The sequence below is a fragment of the Sciurus carolinensis genome, chromosome 4 (genome assembly GCF_902686445.1).
Source record: "Sciurus carolinensis chromosome 4, mSciCar1.2, whole genome shotgun sequence".
In the NCBI taxonomy this organism is placed as follows: Eukaryota; Metazoa; Chordata; class Mammalia; order Rodentia; family Sciuridae; genus Sciurus; species Sciurus carolinensis.
This window is the reverse complement of record NC_062216.1, coordinates 111,050,855-111,072,415: the sequence shown is the minus strand read 5'-3', so window position 1 is coordinate 111,072,415 and position 21,561 is coordinate 111,050,855. Positions and strand designations below refer to the sequence as shown.

The 21,561-nt window shown below is 38.4% G+C and overlaps 1 protein-coding gene and 1 non-coding gene across 2 annotated transcripts in view; both read right to left on the bottom strand.

The window, feature by feature from the left end:
• The window catches only part of Dip2b (disco interacting protein 2 homolog B), a 240,745-nt gene that overhangs the window by 10,440 nt on the left and 208,744 nt on the right, over window positions 1-21,561 (bottom strand). Inside the window, 10 exon segments of the mRNA XM_047551774.1 lie at window positions 135-196; window positions 1,673-1,843; window positions 2,633-2,801; window positions 5,082-5,212; window positions 5,694-5,803; window positions 8,229-8,340; window positions 9,633-9,754; window positions 12,210-12,333; window positions 16,899-16,979; window positions 17,111-17,220. Of these exon segments, the coding sequence (XP_047407730.1) occupies window positions 135-196; window positions 1,673-1,843; window positions 2,633-2,801; window positions 5,082-5,212; window positions 5,694-5,803; window positions 8,229-8,340; window positions 9,633-9,754; window positions 12,210-12,333; window positions 16,899-16,979; window positions 17,111-17,220 (1,192 nt within the window).
• LOC124984151 (small nucleolar RNA U13) lies at window positions 3,884-3,986 on the bottom strand. The gene has a single exon (XR_007108609.1). It is a non-coding gene; the product is annotated as a small nucleolar RNA U13 (small nucleolar RNA).

Genomic DNA, 21,561 nt, shown 5'->3' with positions numbered 1-21,561 from the left:
AAATGAATTTCTTCCCATGCTGCTATGGGAAGATACAAATACAAAAGGAAAGAGGGGAAATACTGGCTTTGAGGGTCAGAATTCTTCATGCTTAGGAACTCTAATAGGGAATGAGCACAATCAATCCTCCATACCTGTCATGTCTTAATGATTTCAGATCTACATATACAGTAGTTGGATCAGGCCCTGAGGTTCCCTAAAGAAAAACAAATCAATACAGTTTATTTAAAAAATGAACCGTTTTTCCATAATTCACACTTCCAGATCAAGAAATAGGTAATTTAACCACAAGCACAAAAGACTCCCTCTGTTTTATTATTTACATATGTATAAAAATAAAAAGCAAATTACATATATGTGTATATGTATATGTACATATATATGTTTTACTTATATGAAATTTGCTTTTTATTTTTATTTTTTTGAGATGCTGGGAATTGAACCCAGAGTCTTATCATGCTAGGCAAGCACATTTATTTTTCACCATACTGGGTACTGAACCTAGGGTTGCTCAATCACTGAGTGAAATTCTTAGCTTCTCCCTTTTTTCCACCTCTTTATTGGTGCATCATATAATAATGGGATCCACTGTTGTATATTTGTACATGCACATGAGATAACCATATAATTTGGTCAATATAATTTATTCCCTGGTATTTCCCCTTTCCTTCATCTCTTCCTCTCTCCCTCCCAGTTCCCCCACTTTTTAAAAAAATTTTGAGATGGGGTCTCAATAGCTGCAGAAGTTGGCCTTGAACTTGTGATCCTCCTGCCTCAGCCTCCCAAGTCACTGGGATTACAGGTCTGTGCCACCACTCCTGGTCATCTACTCTATTTTAAAAGCTCACTTTCTCTTCAACCAAGTGAGGCAGGGTGAAAAGACTCCTGGCCTGGTGATCTCCTAGAGTTTTTCCCCTTTCCTTCCCTAGTAAAGGAGGCTTCCTGCCCTCCCTCCATCATGGACTACAGCAGCACTGAAACATTACCAAGCTGAGGATTATTTCCGTCCCTGGGATGAGACAAGCCAACAGTCGGTGGATTTTCAAAACCATCACTGACATAGCTGACATTAAGGAGCCTCGGTGGGGCTCCAAGGTGAAAGTGCCATGATACTTCCTGCCAAGTCACTTGACCACAAAGAAAACCAGAACCTATCCATCTGCATGTGCCTTTCACTCTCACTTTCATCCATGCTTGCATTTGCCTTTTTAGCCTCCAAACTGCATAAAATCAGTTCTGGTCCCTTTTCTGTGATTCACCCCCAAGAACGACATCTGACTGAAAAAGAGAATACGGGCTTATTTGTGCTTTGTTTTTGGAGGGCAGGGAGTGCAAAATATGGAGGAGACAGATAAAAATAAAATCCAAATAGGACTCAGAAGGCTTCCTGGCTCATCACGGACCACATCACTACTACCAAGAGTGAGCATTCCCACTGATGCCTGTCTGCCAGCCCACTCTAAATGCTCTGACCTACTAACCCTGTGATTCTGCAAACAACCCTGTGAAGTATGAGACTTTTTTATTTTACAAAGAGAAAAATGAGACAAAGAGAGGGCAAAATAAAAACCTAAAGTCTCACAGCAAGTGAACAGAACTGGGGGAGCGCCCAGCAGTCTGGCCTATGCTCGGGGCACCTCACATTCCTGCTTTGTTTGCTAGCAGACATCACCTGTAAACATATTGCTACATTGACTCTTGATCCAAAAGTGGTGCTGACGGCCCGAGGGGACAGACCAATGTCTTTAAAGAGCTTGGAGAAGGACTGCTGGAGGGCAATGCGGGGCCTTTCCTCTGCCACCACCACACAGGTCCGGATGCAGGAGAGGTTAATCCCTCTTGTCTGTAAGATACCCACGCCATGAGCTAAGTTAGTAGGATCAGGAGAGAACTGAATTAGATAGGACCACTATTCTCTCTTTGGTAAGGAAAAGCTGAGGAACTATTTTCTTGGCCCAGACACACAGAGAAAAACAGCTTTTAGAAAAGAAGAAAAATAAACATTCCTCTAAAATCATTACCCACATGTAAATCTGCTCATTATCTTTTTGTTTTTATCTAAAAATCTTGAACTTTTCAATAATACATTTTATCTTTCCTCATTTCTGAACCTTAGATTAGTTCCTACTTTCTGGGACTAAGAGAAAAATAAATCTAGAACCTTGGATATCTAACCTTTGTTTCTTGCCTTCTTAAAGTCATATTTCTCTCTTAAAGAAAATTCGGTATTTTTCAACCTTCTCATATGACAGAAATATGATCATTGGATACACACATGAATGAGCTACCTGTAGCTCTGGGGCAGTCCCGAATCTCATATGCTGAGATTTCAAATTCTATTGAGAAAATTCTATGGGAGGTCACAGTTCCCTTTTATCTCTACATAAAGTCATCTCCACTTAGTGTCTCATCCAGTTTTGCCTGCTCCACAAAGTGAACCAGGTTAGACTCTGAAAGTGTATACTAAGTTAGGAAGGGAGAAGGGTTAAACTTCTTGAAGTTTACAAAATATCCATTAATTGTCTGGCTAGAAATAGGCAAATGAGTCTGCGAACCCTTACTCTGGTATTGTCATGCCCTGGCCCCTTATTTTACAACCTTTTAGAACTAGTTACTTGTGCTTGCTTCTTACCTTAAGCACTTCCACTTGGTTTCCCAGTCCTTTAGTGCAAAGCTCCATTACTGAGTAGGAGCAGAAAGTGTCCCTTATTTTGTACTGGTTGACGGTGGTGAGCCAGAGGAAAAGATTATTTTCTAACTCCATAGGAGGAATTAAGATGGACTGGTGGCCTGAATAGACACTGTAATGAAGAAAGACAAAAGCTGATATTATCAATTGATCCTAGATACCTTGATGTTTTAGACCACCATAACTTGGCAAATATTTGCTGAGTGGGAAGGGTAGCAGAGGGTCACATTAGATATCAAGATCTAAGAATCAGTCTTATTCCCTTGCAACTCACAAGACATAGTAGCCATAAAATAAAGCAAACTGTAGTAGGTGTGGTAACAGATGTGAATAGAGAACACCAAGTTCACAGAATAAAGAACAATCCATTCAAGTTGAGAAAGATGAGGCAGGGGTGGTGGGGTTTCAGTGAAAGGTAGCACTTGAGCTGGGGCTTGAATGAGCAGGAATTTGAGCGTCTGGGAGTGGGAGTAGGGGCAGGATATTTCAGGCAGAAGAAAAGCATATGTAAAGGCAGAGAAATAGGGAGTCTGTAAGACTGTCAGAAATAGCATTCCAATCAGGAACAGTGGTGCATGCCTATAATCCCAGTGATTCAGGAGGCTGAGGCAGAAGGATTCCAAGTTCAAAGCGAGGCTCAGTAGCAAGGCCCTAAGCAACTTAATGACACCCTGTCTCAAAATAAAAAATTAAAAGGGCTGGGAATGTGGCTCAGTGATTAAGTGCTCCTGGGTTCAATCCCCAAACCAAAAACACAAGAAAAAAGAACTAAATTCTAGTGAAATCCTAGATCACAAGGTACAAGGGGAGGTGAGGCCAAAAGAGTTGGGCCCAAACTATGAAAGGGCTTAACTGCCCTACGAAAAAGGTCAGACTTTTACTCTTAGAGTGTGGTTTTAAGTTGGGGCAAAACCAGCAACTTGGGAGTAGGGATTGGAGACTTGAACCATTTAAGGCTGAGAAACAGAAGAGGTTCACAACAGTACAGGTAAGGGTAAGGTGGGTTTGAACCCTGACCCTCAAGTCAGAATAAAAAGAAAGAAATGGCAGTGTCACATATCATATGCATAATCTAGATCGGAATCACTAGGAGCTCAGGAATCCTGCATTTAAAACATACTGGGGTGTGGTTGCTACCTCTGGAGATTGAAGTCATAAGGTCTGGGTAAGCCTTATTATTTATTTTTTCCACAACATAGATGAGTAATGTGCCAATGTTATAACTAGGTTTGAGGGAGGCACATCTCACACAATGGTGTGAAAGCCCAGTCATCACAATTATGAGCCACAAAAGGAGCTGTTTTTTATTCTGAAAGACCCAGAAATTATTTTTTGTCGTACTGGGGATTGAATCCAGTTGTGCTTTACCACTAAGTCACATCCTCAGTCTTTTTATATTTTTTATTTTGAGACAGGATTTCACTAAGTTGTTGAGGGAGACTTAAATCTTTGATTCTCCTGCCTCAGTTTCCTCAGATGCTGGGATCACAGGTATGTGCCAGTGTTATACATAAAGGCACAGGAACAACTGAGCCAAAGGACAGAACATTCCATTAGAAGTGAGACATAAATGGAGAAGCTGAAAATAATGCTGAAGTTCCTATTTTGGACCCTAAGTGGACAAACCTGCCCTACAAAGATGGGCACACAGGAGGAGGATGTCAAGTTACAGTCATTTTTGTCAACCCAGAAGGTGAAGATGCAGGTCTGAGATAAGGTTTCCTGGGCAGATGGTGGAAGGAGCTGGGACCTGCTATTTCTCAAGAAGCAATCTGCCCAGGGCAAACATGCTACTTTCCAGCCACATGCTGTCATCCTATCCCATCATACTCCTTCCTGCCAAGCCTAGGGGGTATATTCTGGCTGTCAAAACATGTCATATTTCATCCAAGAATCATTCTTTTATTTGGCTCTGCTTCTAAAACAAGAATTACAGGATGGAGCAGAGAGCAGGTAACAAGATCACTGCTATTTTGTACGAGGCAAAAAACTAACAGAAGAGGTTGGACTCAGTGGCGCATGCCTATAATCCCAGCAACTCAGAAGGCTGAATCAGGAGGATTACAAGTCAAGGCCAGCCTGGGTAACTGAGCAAGACCCTGTCCCAAAATAAAAAATAAAAAGGGCTGGAAATGTAGCTCAGTGGTAGAGCACCTGTCTAGCATGTGTGAGGCCCTGAATTCAATCTCTAGTACAGACACAAACTAACAGAAGAGAAAAAGGGGAATGCAGACAAAACTAAACAAACATCAGATACACATCAGGTGCATAAATTCTAGAAACATCAGCATTTTACTGAAACATTATCAAATAAGAAAGCAAAAGGAAGGATAAGATTGTTAAAACCCAAGTGTACCCACACATTCTATTTCTCTGGCTTTTCCATCCCTACCTGCAGAGACACCAGAGTGCAAAGCCAAGTCCACAGTAAGGATCGAGGCAGATGGCGATCTGCCGAGAAGAATACAACTCACACTGGAGCTTGATGGCTCTACAAAGAGCATTAACTGCAGAGTGGGACATCTGCAAAGCAAGGAACATGGAACAGGATGGAACTGGCACTCCACAGGCAGAGATACAGCTTTGAAAAGTTTCGATTTCCCAAACTCATCAAATGATATATATTTTTATTTCCACAAAGTTTAATCTAAATTAGATATCATATTTCTGTTCATTAGTTAATACTGCATTTTATACTGCAATATTATAAAGTATTTTATAATATAACTGCCTACTGACTTTAATAAGAAGTCTTATTATTTGTAAGGATCTATGCTAGGTTCAGACACTTCATAATCCAAATTCCTTGGGATAACATATTCCGGAAAAGCCAATGCTTTTATTTAAATATAGCAGGGACCCTTGATCCTCCGCCTACTGGCTTTTGGTTCAACCAGCTGGCCTCTACATCTGAAGTCTCCGGGACAGTGGTCATCTCTGTTTACTGCAGTTTGGCATATCAGCAGCCTTTGGTGAGTGAATGAATACATCCAAACAACTCTACCTTCACTCCTGTAAGCATGCCAGTTGTGGAGACACTAAAATCAAGATATGCCAACATCTCAGGTGTGGGTGGTTTATATAGCTGAGGTAACCTTTTCCTGGGTAAATCATCTGCAATGAAAAGAAAAAAACATCTCAGACATGCTGGAACATGAAAACTACTGCTCTTCAACTGGTTTTCTGTGGCTTTGCTATGGCTGAATTTAGCTTCTGGGATTTGTAAAAGCCTGGCCTTCTCATATTTAACCAAGTAACTCATTAATGTCACTCTCTGAGCCAAGTTGGTGTAGAGGACAACATCAAACAATAAGAACAAGTAAATCTACATCAGGCCAATTTATTTAGTAGAAGTTTAGTAAGAGGTAATACAGCATAGTAAGAAGCAGGTGTTCAAACCCTAGTTCTATTTTTCTCAGCTATGTGACCTTTGTGTCTGTCTTCCTCTTCTTTAAATGATAATCTCTAAAATAATACCTACCCACATATAACTGTTGGGAAGTTAATTCACACAACTAAGAACAACAACTGATTGAGTATTTGCTTAAGAAGCATTAGTTGTTGATGTGCTGGTTTCCAAATAAAGTTCATTATTTACAATTTAGGGCATGCTCTATTAATCATAGGAAGCTTTAAAAATTGGGACACTTTTCCTCCAAGTTCACCTGGAAGACTTTAAGAATGTTAATCTAGAATTTTAAAAAAATTTCTTTTTTGCTCATTTATTTACGGCAATTTCCCCATTTCATAAGTATGTCAAAACCAAGGATCTCTCTGGTCCAACCATGTCCTTTCAATGTCAAGAAACAATTCTGAGTTTTAAATCTCCATGTCATAGGTGCCCATTTCTGGTCAGATCAAAAACTTTCTTTCTGTCCATCACCTTTGACCTACCCTTGGGTAAGGTTGAGTCACTCATGACCACTCACATGCCTAAAACAAACTTCTTGTTGTCTGTACCACAGCCACCATTTTAGGTCTTCCTGCAATGTCACTGAGTCCATTACCACACCACAACTATTTACATCATTAATACCAACACAAATAACATACCATTTGTATTATATATTATATATGACTGTGCTTCTCCCTTTAAGTAATAAATATAAAAATCTAGTTCAGCATTTGGCACACAATAAGCACAAATACAAGTCATCTCTGCATTAAATCCACATAAATGTTGCTGAGGTGGATACTACATGGTACTTAGTGAAAACAGAGTAGGAGAAAATTAATGGTCAAGAGGTAGGCAATAAGCCAAACTGGCCAGATCTGCATTTTGCTTCTGCAGCTTTCTTAATTTTCCTGTGCTTCAGCTGTCTTATCTTTAAAATGAAGGTAAAAATAGCAGCCATCTAGAAGCCAAGCACAGTGGCACACACCTGTAAGCTCAGGGACTCAGGAGGCTGAGGCAGGAGGATCTTAAGTTCAAAGTCAGCCTCAGCAACTTAGCAAGACCCTGCCTCAAAGAAAACAAACAAACAAAAAAATAAATAAAATAATAAATGGGCTCTGGGGATGTAGTTTAGTGGCTAAGTGCCCCCTGGGTTCACTCCTTGGTACCTAAATAAACAAAGAATAAATAAATATAGCAGCCATTTAACAGGATTATAGTAAGAATAAAGGCTCAGTAGCAGATGTTATCATTATGATTCTATGCTAGGTGTGTTTTACATCACTTAATCTTTTTTTAAAAAATATTTTTAGTTGTAGATGGACACAGTACCTTTATTTTATTTATTTTTATGTGGTGCTGAGGTTTGAACCCAGTGCCTCACACATGCTAGGCAAGCATGCTACCACTGAGCTATGCCCCAGCCCCAACATCACTCAATCTTCACAACCCCCATTTTACAGGCAGTTCTGTCTATGTTAGTAAGAATACTAAGAGAGTAGCAAAGACATGAGAATTTTAAAAGTGGCTGAGTTCAAAACCCATGCTCTTCCCTATTCCACCAATTTTCCAGATATTCCTGGGTCTCATCTCCTTTAATATGAACACCAGTTAAAATTTGTGCATGTTATGGTTTTCAATGTATTTTCATATTATACTGTATTTGATCTTCTCAATAAATGTGAGTCAGGTAGGGATAGGCAGTAATTTAGGAAAATGTAATATCTCAAGTCAAGGTTAGACAGGAAGCAATAAAGCTCCAACTAGAAACTAGGTCTTCTGACTCCTAGTATAATACTGTTTCAACTATATCACACTTGAAAGTCAAGGATCAGATCACCTCACTATTTTACATGGCCATATGTGGAAAAATAATGGATCACATCTGGCATAAAACTTAATGCCAAGAGTAACTTAAAGAGCTCTTAGCATACTGTGAGCTGGTTCTCTGGATTTGGTTGTTAGGCTGGCCAGTTCTTTAGTAGCACAAGGCTAACTGGATCTTAGGTTGTGCCTCTGTCTTAGCAGATGAGAATGCTGTGTGCCATAAAAGCTATGTCAATGTCTTTGGCACAAGGATTTAGGAAATCTCAGCTAGTGAATATTCCTGCTCCCTCAACAGTTCTGGAGAAATCTCCCTTCTACCTGTGTCAATGATGGCTGGCCAGGTTTTCACATCCACAGCTGCTGCTGCCTCTCGGGACCTTAGTAACCTCATTAGGGTCTGAGTGGTGAGAATACATGCTGCTTTGCTGACCTAGAAAACAAACAGATAGCAATGAGCACCAGGAGGCTTAGCTCTGGCTGCTGCTAAAAGTAACTCATACACCATAGCTGGTAGTATCAGTTTTTCAAAGAATGAAGTCAATATTTTCCTTTTACATTTTGCCTTCTGGAAAGGTGTAACAATTCTCTCAGAAAAAATGGACTTCTTCACAACACAAGTTATTTATTGCTTGAGACAGTAATTTTCAAATATTTCATAATTACATTCTCAGCATGGATCCCAGAATTCTGTGATTTCATGAAGACCTGAATAAAATAAGACGTGGATTTTGTAGTGCTCAGGGAATGAGAGGAGTCAGATAAGTCAGGAGTCTGTGCCACAGTCTACTGAAGGGGGAGACTGACCAGGATAGAATGTATGCTGATCTGAGGGCACAGATGCAAATAAAAGCTCCCACAGACACTGCTCAGCTATGCACTGAAATGCAAAGTGACCTACTTTGCTTAAAAACTGCCTCAATAGAAAGAAACTCCCCTCCCTATTTTTCTGACCCACTTTGTAGGATATAACAAGGGCATTCTGTTGAAACAAACTTCAAAATAAAATCATTTGTGGTGAATATGGCTTTTATGCTACAGACTCAAATTGCTGACAGAGTGGCAGTTCTCAGAGAAACAAATGTTAAATAAATTAGAATTTTATAACCTTTCAGTACCATGGTCAAGACTGCCTGCTGTTTTAAAGTACATTAGGATATGATGCAATACAGATTTAACTTCAATTTTCATATATAAAAATTTCTATAAACTTCAGAACAGGATTTGGATGTCATTTTTTTTCTTGTAGTACTGGGGATCCAGCCCAGGCTGTCATACACGCCAGGTAAGTGCTCTACCACTGAGCTACACCTTCAAACCAGGGCATCTTTTAATGCTGTACCAAGTGAATTTACAAAACTAACCAAATGAAAGTGAGCTGCACTTGGGAGGATTTTGAGTTTGGCAAGTAACACTTGGTTATTATGCAAAAATGTCAGACAAGTTTTAAGCAAGGGGACACAAATTTTATGGAGAATTACTAACGACAACTTCACCTCCTTAATGTTCATGATTAATGCCCACAATTCCATATTTCACCAATAACGACTTTCCCATAGTTCCTTCACTGAATAATCATGGTCACTTTGGAGATTAAAAAAAGGTGATTGTTTTTAGGAGAAAATTCTCACTCCTGGATCAACAAAACTGGAAAATTATTAAAGATCCTTCATTGAGTCTAGATTTTATGATGTGAGGACAATGTAAGATACAGTTGGTACTTACATCAACAATCATGCGGACAGTGGGCAATGTGGCAGTAAGGTTCTGAGCATGAGGAGGTCGGACAGTCACAGGTATACACCCTGCATACAGGCAGCCATAGAATGCAGCAATTAACTCGATGCCTGCAAGACAGAGGGTCCTATCAGGAGAGCCGTTCAACCATCTAGTATCACTAAGAAACTAAATGTGGATCTTCCAAAATCATGTGCCAGTTGGGTTATTCAAGTCATAACTTAGTAAGATGCTGGCAGAAGAAATTTTAAAAGTTAAGAAGAAACTGAAGGCAAAGCAGAAATAATATAAAACAACTTAAAAGAGGAGTTAAGAACAGGTAACAAGGAAGAAATCAGAAATAAACCCTTGAAAGATACTTGAAGAAACATGTTCATATTATTACTTGACATTACTTACACAAATTGAGAAATCTTAACTAGGAAGATAGAAGAATAGGAAATGGAGAAATGAAGAATACCTAAATTAAAAAAATATTTAGAAGGCTGATGTAGGAAGAGCAGTTGGACTTCTTAATTGTTGTTTTATCAATGGGTGTGAGTCTTAGGAAGGCAAAATGTGGCGCAATTTGAAGACTTTGGGTGACAGGCTTCCTCAGGATGTGCTCTAGTCTGTTGCCATGTCATTAACTGACAGATGGAAGACAATCATGTGGGACTATGACAGGAGAGATTCCTAAACCAGATGATCTAAGAAATCTCAGTATCCACGAAAATAAAATACCATCGTAAAGTATAACAGAGTTAAAGGAAATAAGGGAGACAAGTGACCAAAGAAGGTTGGATGTTTGAGTAGATTAGGTGACAGAAAGAATAAAGTGATTACTCAAATATTTCACCTAAGATTTGGTGACACCAATCTGTCACCTCTGAGTTCCTCTTTCTACAAAGGGAAGGTTGTGGTTGAATTAAATTACAACATCAAAGATAAAAGCAACAACAGAGGAAACAACAATCATAATATAAAGAATGTTAAATCAACAGAGCTCAAAGACAACAACCATTTGGAAACCAGGCAAAATGGTCCCATTCCGGACCTACCATTTGACCCAGCTATCCCACTCCTCGGCCTATACCCAAAGGACTTAAAATCATCATACTACAGAGATACAGCCACAACAATGTTCATAGCTGCTCAATTCACAATAGCCAGACTGTGGAACCAACCTAGATGCCCTTCAATTGATGAATGGATAAAGAAACTGTGGTACATATATACAATGGAATATTACTCAGTCATAAAGAATGATAAAATTATGCCATTTGCAGGCAAATGGATGAAATTGGAGAATATCATGTTAGGTGAGATAAGCCAATCTCAAAAATCCAAAAGATGAATGATCTCACTGATAAGCGGATGATGACACATAATGGGGGTGGGAGGGGGGCAAGAATGGAGAAAGGAAGGACTGTATAGAAGGAAAAGAGAGGTGGGAGGGGAGGGGGGGAAGGAAAAAATAACGGAATGAATCAAACATCATTACCCTATGTAAATGTATGATTATGCAAATGGTACGCCTTTTCTCCATGTACAAACAGAAACAACATGTATCCCATTTGTTTACAATAAAAATAAATAAAAAAAAAAAGAAAAAAAATTTGTTAGTCCTTTCATGAAATAATACTGTGTGAAGTTGTTATTTTCATTACAGTTCCTCAACAGGTGTGAGCAGACAGTTTCTGAGGTTGCCACACCTGTGTAGGGAAAAGTATTTGCCTTGAAAGAAATGTTGATTTATTAAGTACCCTATTTGTACCCTAATTGGCTTAACAAGTACCCTAATTGTGTCTCATTACTAAACTGGTTTGTCTGATGGCCCTTCTCCACACTACTTCAGTTTGTCTTCCAGACACCTATATTATTTTCTTTTCTGGAAAATTCATTATTACTAAAATATAAAAGATACACATAGAAAAAGATTTCTTTGCCTATTCTAAGGTAGTAAAGATGAGTTCCTTTAAAAAAAAAAAAAAAAAAAAGTCCCATTCCTAAACACCCTAAAACAAGGCAACAATTTTGTTTGCTTGTTTGCTTTGTTTTCAGGTGCTGGGGACTGAACCTCAGACCTTGTGCTCTACCACTGGCCCATGCCACTAGCTATCCCCACCCTTCATTAAAGGGACAGGATCTCATTACATTGCCCAGGCTGGCCTTGAACTCCTAGGATCAATAAATCCTCCTGTTTCAGCCTCCCTGGTATCTGGGATTATGGAAGTGTACCACTGTGCTCAGCCTCATATCATCGGTTTCAAGAGTTTTCAGAAGCGAGGTACCTGAAATCTTCATTTGCTTATTCATTTGTTCAAAATTTATGAGGTGCCTTTTATGTGTCACACACTGATAACGGAAATAGAAGAGTAAGTCAAACAGGCACAGTCCCAAAAAAGCCATCGCACTGCACAACTCTGGGGTATGTCACCTGGTTTGCACCTTGGCTATTGGAACATGGTTGCTTGGTGCTGAGAAATACACAGCCAGTGTGGTTACAGATGGCCCTGAGATCCTGACCTCTCTGAGTGTGTAGTCTAGTAATGGAGCTTAGCAGCCTACCAATCCAACACTTACCAGGTGGGTAGAGCAACACCACGTTATCTCCTGCATTTAGATGTCCTTTGTCACCAAGAACTGACGCAATCCTCTCTGCTCGCTTATGAAGCTGAAGGCAACTGGCTGTGCACACAGTAGTTCCCTTCATTAGACATTAGAAAGGATAAGCAGGTCAAAGTTCAGCAAGAAAATAAATGGAAAAGTACAACTACTCTGACACTGTACCTCAACCTCAAAGATTTGTGCTTTGGTAGATTATCCTTTGCAAGTTACTACTTAGTATCAAAAGGCGGGTGTGGGATTCCTTTTCTTTTTTAATACTGTAGATATTTAGGGCATATTAAAATCAAACTAAACATTTGTTTATAGTATTTTTACTGAAAGTAGTTTTAAGTGAGGAAATAAGAGTAAAAGGAAATTAATGAAAATTAAAACAGGATGAGGCAGGTGTGAGGCAAAGACACTGAGTTGGTCACGTGGTCACCTACATCTGCTGGACCTAAAACACAAACCCGGCTCTGTGCAAACAGTTAAGACGTAAACATAAACAAAAATACCATGCAGAATCTACCCGTTAATAATAAAGATTAGGAGATACGAAGTCAACTTTTCCTGATCTTGAGAATAATTTCTCCTGCAGGCCTTCATAAAGTTTCACTGAGCAGGGCTCTTTAAACCCTTCCTTGTGAAACATAACGCATGTAAGGGAAAATGTCAAATATGCACATAACTTAATGAAAAATTATTAAGCAAGCATCAGTGTAGGCACCAGAAGGATAAGAAGAAAACTTCCAGCTGTTCAAAAGCACCCATGATAACCACCATCCTGACTTTTTTTTTTTTTTGCGGTACCGGGAATCAAACCCAGGGCCTTGTGCTTGCAAGGCAAGTACTCTACCAACTGAGCTATCTCCCCAGCCCTATCCTGACTTTTTTGTTGGTCACTTTTTTGTTTATATTTTTACCACTCATGAAAAATTTTCAGTTGTATACAAATGGAATTGTGCTGTATAAATTCCTGGGCTTGGTTTCTTTATTTTTGGCAGTGGGGTGGGTACTGGAGATAAAACCCGGAGGGTGCTTTACCACTAAGTTACATCCCTAGCCCTTTTAATTTTTAATTTTATTATTTATTTATTAATTGGTGCTACTAAGGACCAAACCCAGGCCCTTGACCATGCTGGGCAAGCACTCTACCACTGAGTTACATCCCCAGCCCTTTATTTTTTATTTTGAGGCAGGGTCTTGCTAAATTGCCAAAGCTGGCCTCAAACTGTGATTCTCTTACCTCAGCCTACCAAGTTACTGGGATTACAGGAACCACCACACCCAGCTGGTTTCTTTAATTCAACATTATTTATGAGTCATCTTGCTGCTTTGTGTAGGTGTAGTTGTTCTGCTATGTTGCTATATAATACTTCATTGTATGAAGCTACAACAAGTTATTCATTCACTTTCTGGTTGATGGACATTATCATTCTTGGACATGTATTCTGATTTTAAATACATGTTTTGAGGGGGTACAGACCTAGAAATGTAACTGCTGCACCTCTGGGTTGCCAGTCTTCAACTTTACTGCATAATGCTGAATTGCACTCCAGGTGGTTGTTCTTTATCATGCCTATACCACGCTAACTCAATTACTATTATTATAGTTTTTTGTAGTACTGGGGTTGAACCCAAGGGAGTTTTTACTACTAAATTACATCCAGTTCTTTTGTTTGTTAATTTATTTGTTTGTTTTTGAGACAGAATCTCACAAAGCTGCCGGGCTGGCCTGGAACTTATGATCCTCTTGCCTCAGCCTCCCAAGTAGCTGGGATTACAGGTATGCACCACTGCATCCAACAGACTACTTCGGTTTTACAATGCACAAAAATTTCATTAAAACCTAAGTTTTTCAGAGCTATTTCTGTTTTAAAAAGTTTTTTTTTTTTTTTTTTTTTTTTTTTTGTGGTGCTGGGGATTGAACCCAGGGTCTTGTGCTTGCGAGGCAGGCACTCTACCAACTGAGCCATATCCCCAGTCCTAAAAAGTTTTTATTTATTAATTTAAAATAGTACACATGTTGAGTATAGAGCATTTGAAAAACATAGATAAGTAAATATTATTCTGGTAAATATAACCAATGTTAACATTTCAGTGTACTGTTACCTGGTGTTTTTTCATTCACGGCAGAGGATCAAACTCAAGGGTTTGGCGTGCTAGGCAAGCGCTCTGCTACTGAGCTAAATCCCCAACCCCTTACCTGGGGTTTTAAAAATAAATATATATGGGGCTGGTGTTGTGGCTCAGTGGTAGAGCGCTTGCCTAGCATGTGTGAGGTGCTGGGTTTGATTCTCTGCACCACGTATAAATAAATGAATAAAATAAAGGTCTATCAATATCTTTAAAAAAAAAGTAATGACTAGTTGATTATACAATATAAATATATTAAAAAATGAACATATATTATATATAAATTTACATGCAATAATTTTTTTAAAAAAGTGGTTATCATACCATTTGCCAGAGGCTAAATAATATTTTGGTTAAGAATGTATGCTCTGAAGTCAGGGTTCAAATGAATGTAGAGAGCTAATTTCCACTTGATTGGTACATGCTGTTTGCATGTACTGAAATATCAAACGGAACCCCATTAATACGTACAATTTATACTTGTTGATCAAAAATCTTATGTTAAAAAAAGAGCTAATTTCCTACACCTACCACTTATTAGTTCTGTAATCTCTGTGCCTTGATTTCCTCAACTTTAAAATAATCCATGAAATGAAAAGTATCTAGACTAGAATGTTCAGTATGTATTCAATTAATACATTTTATATCATATTTTTCCTTATGCATAATAAATATTTTTGGGGTCATCAAATATTCCTCTACAACATTGTTTTGAATGGTTACACAATATTTTATCATGGTTACATGCCATAATTCATTTAGCTGATTGTTTATTTTTAGCATTAAAGTTATAACAATAAAGTGAATATCCCTTTGGCTAAAGTCAGGGTTAAATTCATAAGGCTATTTCTTTTTGAGCTGGGCAGAGTGGCCTGTAATCCCAGCTACTCAGGAGGCTAAGGCATGAGGAGCACAAGTTCCAGTCCAGCCTCAGTGACTTAGGAAGACCCTGTCTCAAAATAAAAAAAATATGAAGGACTGGGCATATAGGCTGAGGTAGGATGCCCCTGGGTTGGATCCTCAGCACCACAGGGGGAAAAAAAAATCATCATTTTGATTCATGGCACAAGAGCGAACTTTAGTTCAGTAAACAAATGTTCTATGCATGAGGGAACAAGGTATGGTTAATAATCTGGTGGTCTAGGTTTATCCAAGGCAAAATACTAGAATATACAGAATTAAACAAACTATATGCCTTTTAGGCAGTCAATAATTTATATTATTCTCTAAACAAGAAGCAAAGTTAAATTTATGCTCACGAATATCTGGGATATGGATTTCACAAAATCCACAACTTTAACTGTAGCCACGCCTGGAAGTGAGGTGAGAAGTGACCAGAATGATGGCTTCTTAATGAAGTATAAGGATTTTAGTGAACGAATCCACAACCTTGAAGAGAAGCCCACCGCTTGAATACATGGAGGAAGGAAGTCCCAGAGTTTTCTGTCACAGTGTTGCATGTCTATAATCCTAGCAACTTGGGAGGATAAGGCAGGAGGATCACAAATTCAAGGCTAGCTTCAGCAACTTAGCAAGGTCCTATCTCAAAATACAAAATAAAAAGGGTTGGGGATGTACCTCACTGGTAAAGCACTCCTGGGTTTAATCCCTAGTACTGTAAAAACAAACCCATGGGGGCTGTGGTTGTGGTTCAGTGGTAAAGTGCTTGCCTAGCATGTGTGAGGCACTGGGTTCAATTCTTAGCACCACATAAAATAAATAAATAAAGGTCCATCAACAACTAAAAAAAATATATTTTTAAAAAAGTACTGTGCTCATCTACAACTTTAAAAAAAAGATGTTTTTAAAAAATGACATTATGGTAAACCATCTATTAGAACCAGTAGTTAAATATACTTTTTTTCCCCATTTCTTTGCAATAGGGTCTTGGTATATTCCCCAGGCTGGCCTAGAACTTATGATTCTCCTGCCTCAGTCTTCCAAATAGCTAACACTACCTGGTCAATGTACTCCTACATAATTTTCAATTTGTTTTTTGTTTGTCAGTAATAAATCCTTTAAGTATGTACTAAAAATAGGTTTGGTTTTTTATTTTTTTTTTTTATTTTTTTTTTTGGCGGTACTGGGGATTGAACTCAGGGCCTTGTGCTTGCGAGACAAGCACTCTACCAGCTGAGCTATCTCCCCAGCCCCAGGTTTGGTTTTTTAAATGTTGGGGTAAAATAATTTTCTTCCTGGCAGAAATCAAAGATTTGAAAATCAAATTAGATAAAAAACCTGACACAATACATTCTACACATCTGTATATTTATGCAATTGCACTGTTAGCCTCTTAATAAAGAAGACTAGATTATAACACAAGAAAAGACAGTATTAAATAGCACTCTGGGAGGTCTCATTTCAACCTCAGAGTGATTGCACAATTTATCCTCATATCTCAAAATAAGGAGAAAGCAATAACTCCTTCCTCAGAGGTGGCAACAGAAATGTTCTGATGAAAGCAAGAGATTGAGAGGGCCTAGGGTACTCCCATAGGATTCAGCTAATTAGATATGCAATTTTTAATACCTTGGCATTTAGCAGCATGAAGAGTATATGGTCAGGAGTTGCCTGGGCTCGCCACTGCAAAATCTCTGCCAGAAATTGGTGCTGAAATCATAAAGCAGAAAAAAAGACTCAGGGTCAGCAATTTTCAAGCAATGCATCCCCTAACTGCTACCTAAAATTTAAGTTCTGTCCTTGACTCATTGGCAAAATTTCAACACTTTTGGAACACTTACCTTCCTCACTAAATCATTCTCTTCAATTTGCCCCAGATCCCTTCCTGCAGCTTGTGCTATACGTTTTCCAGCAACTAGATTCCCAACCATCACGGAAGCAGGGCCTACACCTGTGAACAGAGGCAAAAATCAATGTTTTGAAAATGGCAATTCAATCTAAGTATCCCCAAAGCATTTCCTCACTGACCCAAACTGGTTCAACCATTCATTCAATCATGGAATTACTAGAGCAATCTTCTAGGCACCAGGAAGGCAGTAATTGACAGGATAGAGCTTATATTCTAGTAGGAAAGGCAACCAAGAAGTATACATACGTATAAACAAAGTCAGGTAGCAGGAACTGCTAGAAAAAGACAAAACAGGACCACAGGAGAGTCATGGTTAGTGGGCAATGGAATTAAGGGGACTACTAATGCTAAGGTATACAGGGAAGCTTTTGTTCTGAGGAATTGACGTTGCACTGGTTTCTACTGATAAATAATTTCATATGCTGTAATCAAAATAAAGCTGAAAGAGGGCTTAATAGTAATGAATATCTGCTCTTGAAAAAAATTTGCTATCTGTGAGGAATGGGAGTAAGTTTATTGGGAATATCAGAAGTGCTTTCTTCAAGAGAACAATAAAATTCAGATTGTGTGGAATATTCCACAAGACAACTGGCCTGAACTCTTCAAAAACATCTGTCTTAAAGATAAAATGAGGTTGGGAGCTTACAATAAAAAGCAGTCAGTGCACAGTATGACCTTGATGAGATATTGAATTTAAAAGTTAGTATAATAGGCTGGGCATGGTGGTGCACACCTGTAATCCCAGAAGCTCAGGAGATTAAGGCAGGAGAATTGAGAGTTCAAAGCCAGTCTCAGCAAAAGCAAGGTGCTAAGTGACTCAGTGAGAACTTGTCTCTAAATAAAATACAGGGGCTGGGGAGATAGCTCAGTCAGTAGAGTGCTTGCCTTGCAAGCATAAGGCCCTGGGTTCGATCCCCAGCACCCAAAAAAAAATAAATAAATAAATAAATAAATAAATAAAATACAAAATAGGGCTAGGGATGTGGCTCAGTGGTCAAATGCCTGAGTTCAATCCCCAGTACCAAAAAAAAAAAGAAAAAGAAAAAAAAAGTATAATAAACAAGTGGAGAAATTTGAGTGTTAATAGATTACAGCATTATATTAAAGTTAAATTTCTTAATAGGATAGTAACAAGATGGCTGATTAGAAAAATTTTAGAACCTGTTTGGTCTTTGGAAATAGATGTGCTAAAATACTTTTGGGTGAAGTGTCAATTGTCTACAATCTATTTTCAGAGTTCAGTATAAAAAAAATGTCAGCAATTGGTAAATCTAGGGGAAGGTGCACAGGTGCTAACCGTACTATTCTGCCACCATTTCCATGAACCTGACACTTCAAAATAAATAGGAATACCCACCAGGCACAGTGATGTATACCTATAATCTCAGCAATTTAGAGAACTTGTCTCAAAATAAAAAATAAAAATAAGGGCTGGGGATTTGGCTCAGTGGTGAAGTGCCCCTGGGTTCAATCCTCAGTATCAGAAGAAGAAAAAATAATACTAATAAAAGAAAAAGAAAAAAAGTGATAGGGTGCCATATGTCTCTGATGGTCACTTGAAGACCAAGACCCTACCTTAATGAACTAAGAAGATAGCAGAAAGATAACATATCAAACTTAACACCAGCTACTGCCCAAATCTGTTGATCCTGAATTTATTAAAAAAGATGAGCCAGGTGCAGTGGCACATGCCTGTAACCCCAGCAGCTTGGGAGGCTGAGGCAGGAGGATCATAAGTTCAAAGTCAGTCTCAGCAAAAGTGAGGTGCTAAGCAACTCAGAGACCCTGTCTTTAAATAAAATATGAAATAGTGCTGGGGATGGGGTTCAGTAGTTGAGTGCCCCTGGGTTCAATCCCCAGTATCACTGCCACCCCCTCCCCCCTCTCAAAAACAAAACAAAACAAAACAAAACAGATGAAACAAAATCACTTAGGTCATGATCACCTTTAAAGGGTAAACAGTTCAGGAAGTTGAAGCTGAATAAAGGATATAAGAAATTTTTTGTACAACTGGGCAACTTTTATGTGTGAATTATTTCAAATAAAAAACTGAAAAAACAGAAAGTATTCCAACATTGCTAAAGTGTTTTAGTTTATTAAGTGTCTAATACAATTTTAAGTATCATAGACAAATTTCCTGTCTATGAAACTGTATAATAAATTACAGCTAGATCACTTTGGAGAGAGTCTTTTACATAGGTAGGGATTCAGAGTACATTTGTGTGAATTACACAATCCTGGATTCACACTGTAAAATTAATAAAGGCATGACATTTTAAAAAGTAAATTTTAAGCCACAAAAACAATTTAGCAGCAATGTATTGAAGTTTTTTTTGCATATATTTATTTCTTGAACCTACAGGTTCCAGAGTGAAAGCTACCTGTAGATACTGTTGCCCCTGTAAACATGCCTTCTTGTTTTCCCACCAAAGCTTGGTAAGCCTATGCTAAAACCAGTTATCTGTCAACCCCAATGCCTGGTCTTCACTTCATTATTAATAATGCAATGCCCATCAATTTCGCCATGTGCCATATGCCTAAAGAGATTACTCTTTTTTTTTTTTTTTTGGTGGTGCTGGGGATCAAACCCAGGGTCTCATGCATGCTAGAAAAGCACTCTACCAACTTAGCTACATTCCCAGCCCCTAAAGACTATGTTCTTCATAGTGAAGAAAAACATGTAAGAGGAAGTAGCAGGAGTAATTTCTAGAAAATATGTTTCAAGGCAAAGTATTCTCTTCTTTTTCCTTTTTTCCTTTTTTGTGGTACTGGATATCAAACCCAGGGCCTCATGATGCAAGACAAGTGCTCTGACACTGAGCTACAACCCCTGTCCACTATTCATTTCTTTAACCTTTTCTGCTACCTGCTAGTCAGAATATAAAATAATGTAGAAATGATGACTAGAGGTCAGGGATCCTAACGAAGACTCTGAGTCTGTTAAGGAAGGTTGTGGTAATTTTATTTTCTCAGACCCCTTCTTTCCTTCCTGTCCTAGCTGTGGTCACATGGAAGGAGTCTACTTCTGTGCTACACTGACTTTAGGTAATGGTCTGACTTGTTCTGGATGATGAAACGTTAGGAGACCCTGACAGAAACAGAAACTTTAAATATCTTGTGTGGTTTGGCTGGCATTCTTGCTTCTGCCATCTGCCTTGAGAAAAATACAGCCCAAGTAGAGGCTGGTCCCATGATGAGGAAACACATGGCACATTTCTGAACCTAACTTGCAGCCTAAGGCCGAGTCAAGTCCAGCTGATTCATATTCCATAAATGAAAAACAATACTTATTATTTCAAGGCATCAAGTTTTAGAATTGTTATACAGTACATCTATAACAACAGTTGGCTAACACAACACCAGAGCAAAAAGAGGGCTGAAGAACATGATTGTTAAGTGATCATCCTAGATCTGGCTGGTCTATTTCTATATTTCTTTTAGCTGATAAAGAAATAAACTTGATTCTTGATTAAGCTGTTTATCTGCAAAATACAGCTACAAAGCCACAGAAAAATTCCCCCATCAAAATTTTTTTACTCCTTTGACACATTTTTATTCTTTACACAATAAGCACCAATAGATATTTCAATGGGATTGTTGCTTCTGGCCTTAATACCTTGTCTATCTTCCTTTTCCTCTCCTTTCCTTTCTTTTCTCATTTCTTAACCCTGTCCACTTTTTTTGTATTTTTTTCAAATCCCAAACACTCATGCTATTCCCTCATCATCCCCACTTGTTGATACCACAATTTTCAGACTGCTCTGGTTCTACCCATATGCAACCAACTAAGATCTTAGCAGGCAATCACAACAGAAAGCAAAAATATTAAGTCCAAACATAATGTTTTCACCAGACCAGATGAAATGGTTGCTATGCCTTTGGGAGCTTAGGAATCAATCTTTTATAAAGGTTTTATTATTTGATAAAATTAGTTGAAATCTGACTAGCTTAAGCACTGCTTTAAGCATCTACTGTGTATTTAAGCAACATTTTTTAAGTATCTCCAACAGGAATGTTTTGTTAAAAGAATTCTACACTGAATGCTATTTAAAATAGGATTTGACACCTGGCACAGTGGCACACACCTATAATCCCAGCAACTCAGAAAGCTGAGGCAGGGGATCATAAGTTAAAGGCCAGCCTCAGCAACTCTGTGAGACCCTTGGTGACTTAGTGAGAGACTGTCTCAAAATTCAAAGAGAAAAAAAAAAAAAAAAAAAGGTTTGTAGTTAAAGTTCAGTGCTAAAGGCCTCTGGATCCAATTCTCAGAATTAAAAAAAAAAAAAAAAAAAAAAAAAAAAAAAAAGATTTTACTCATATGACAAATAAATATGGAACAGAATATTTAAATAAATATTTAACAGAATTTGAGATGGAGAAATG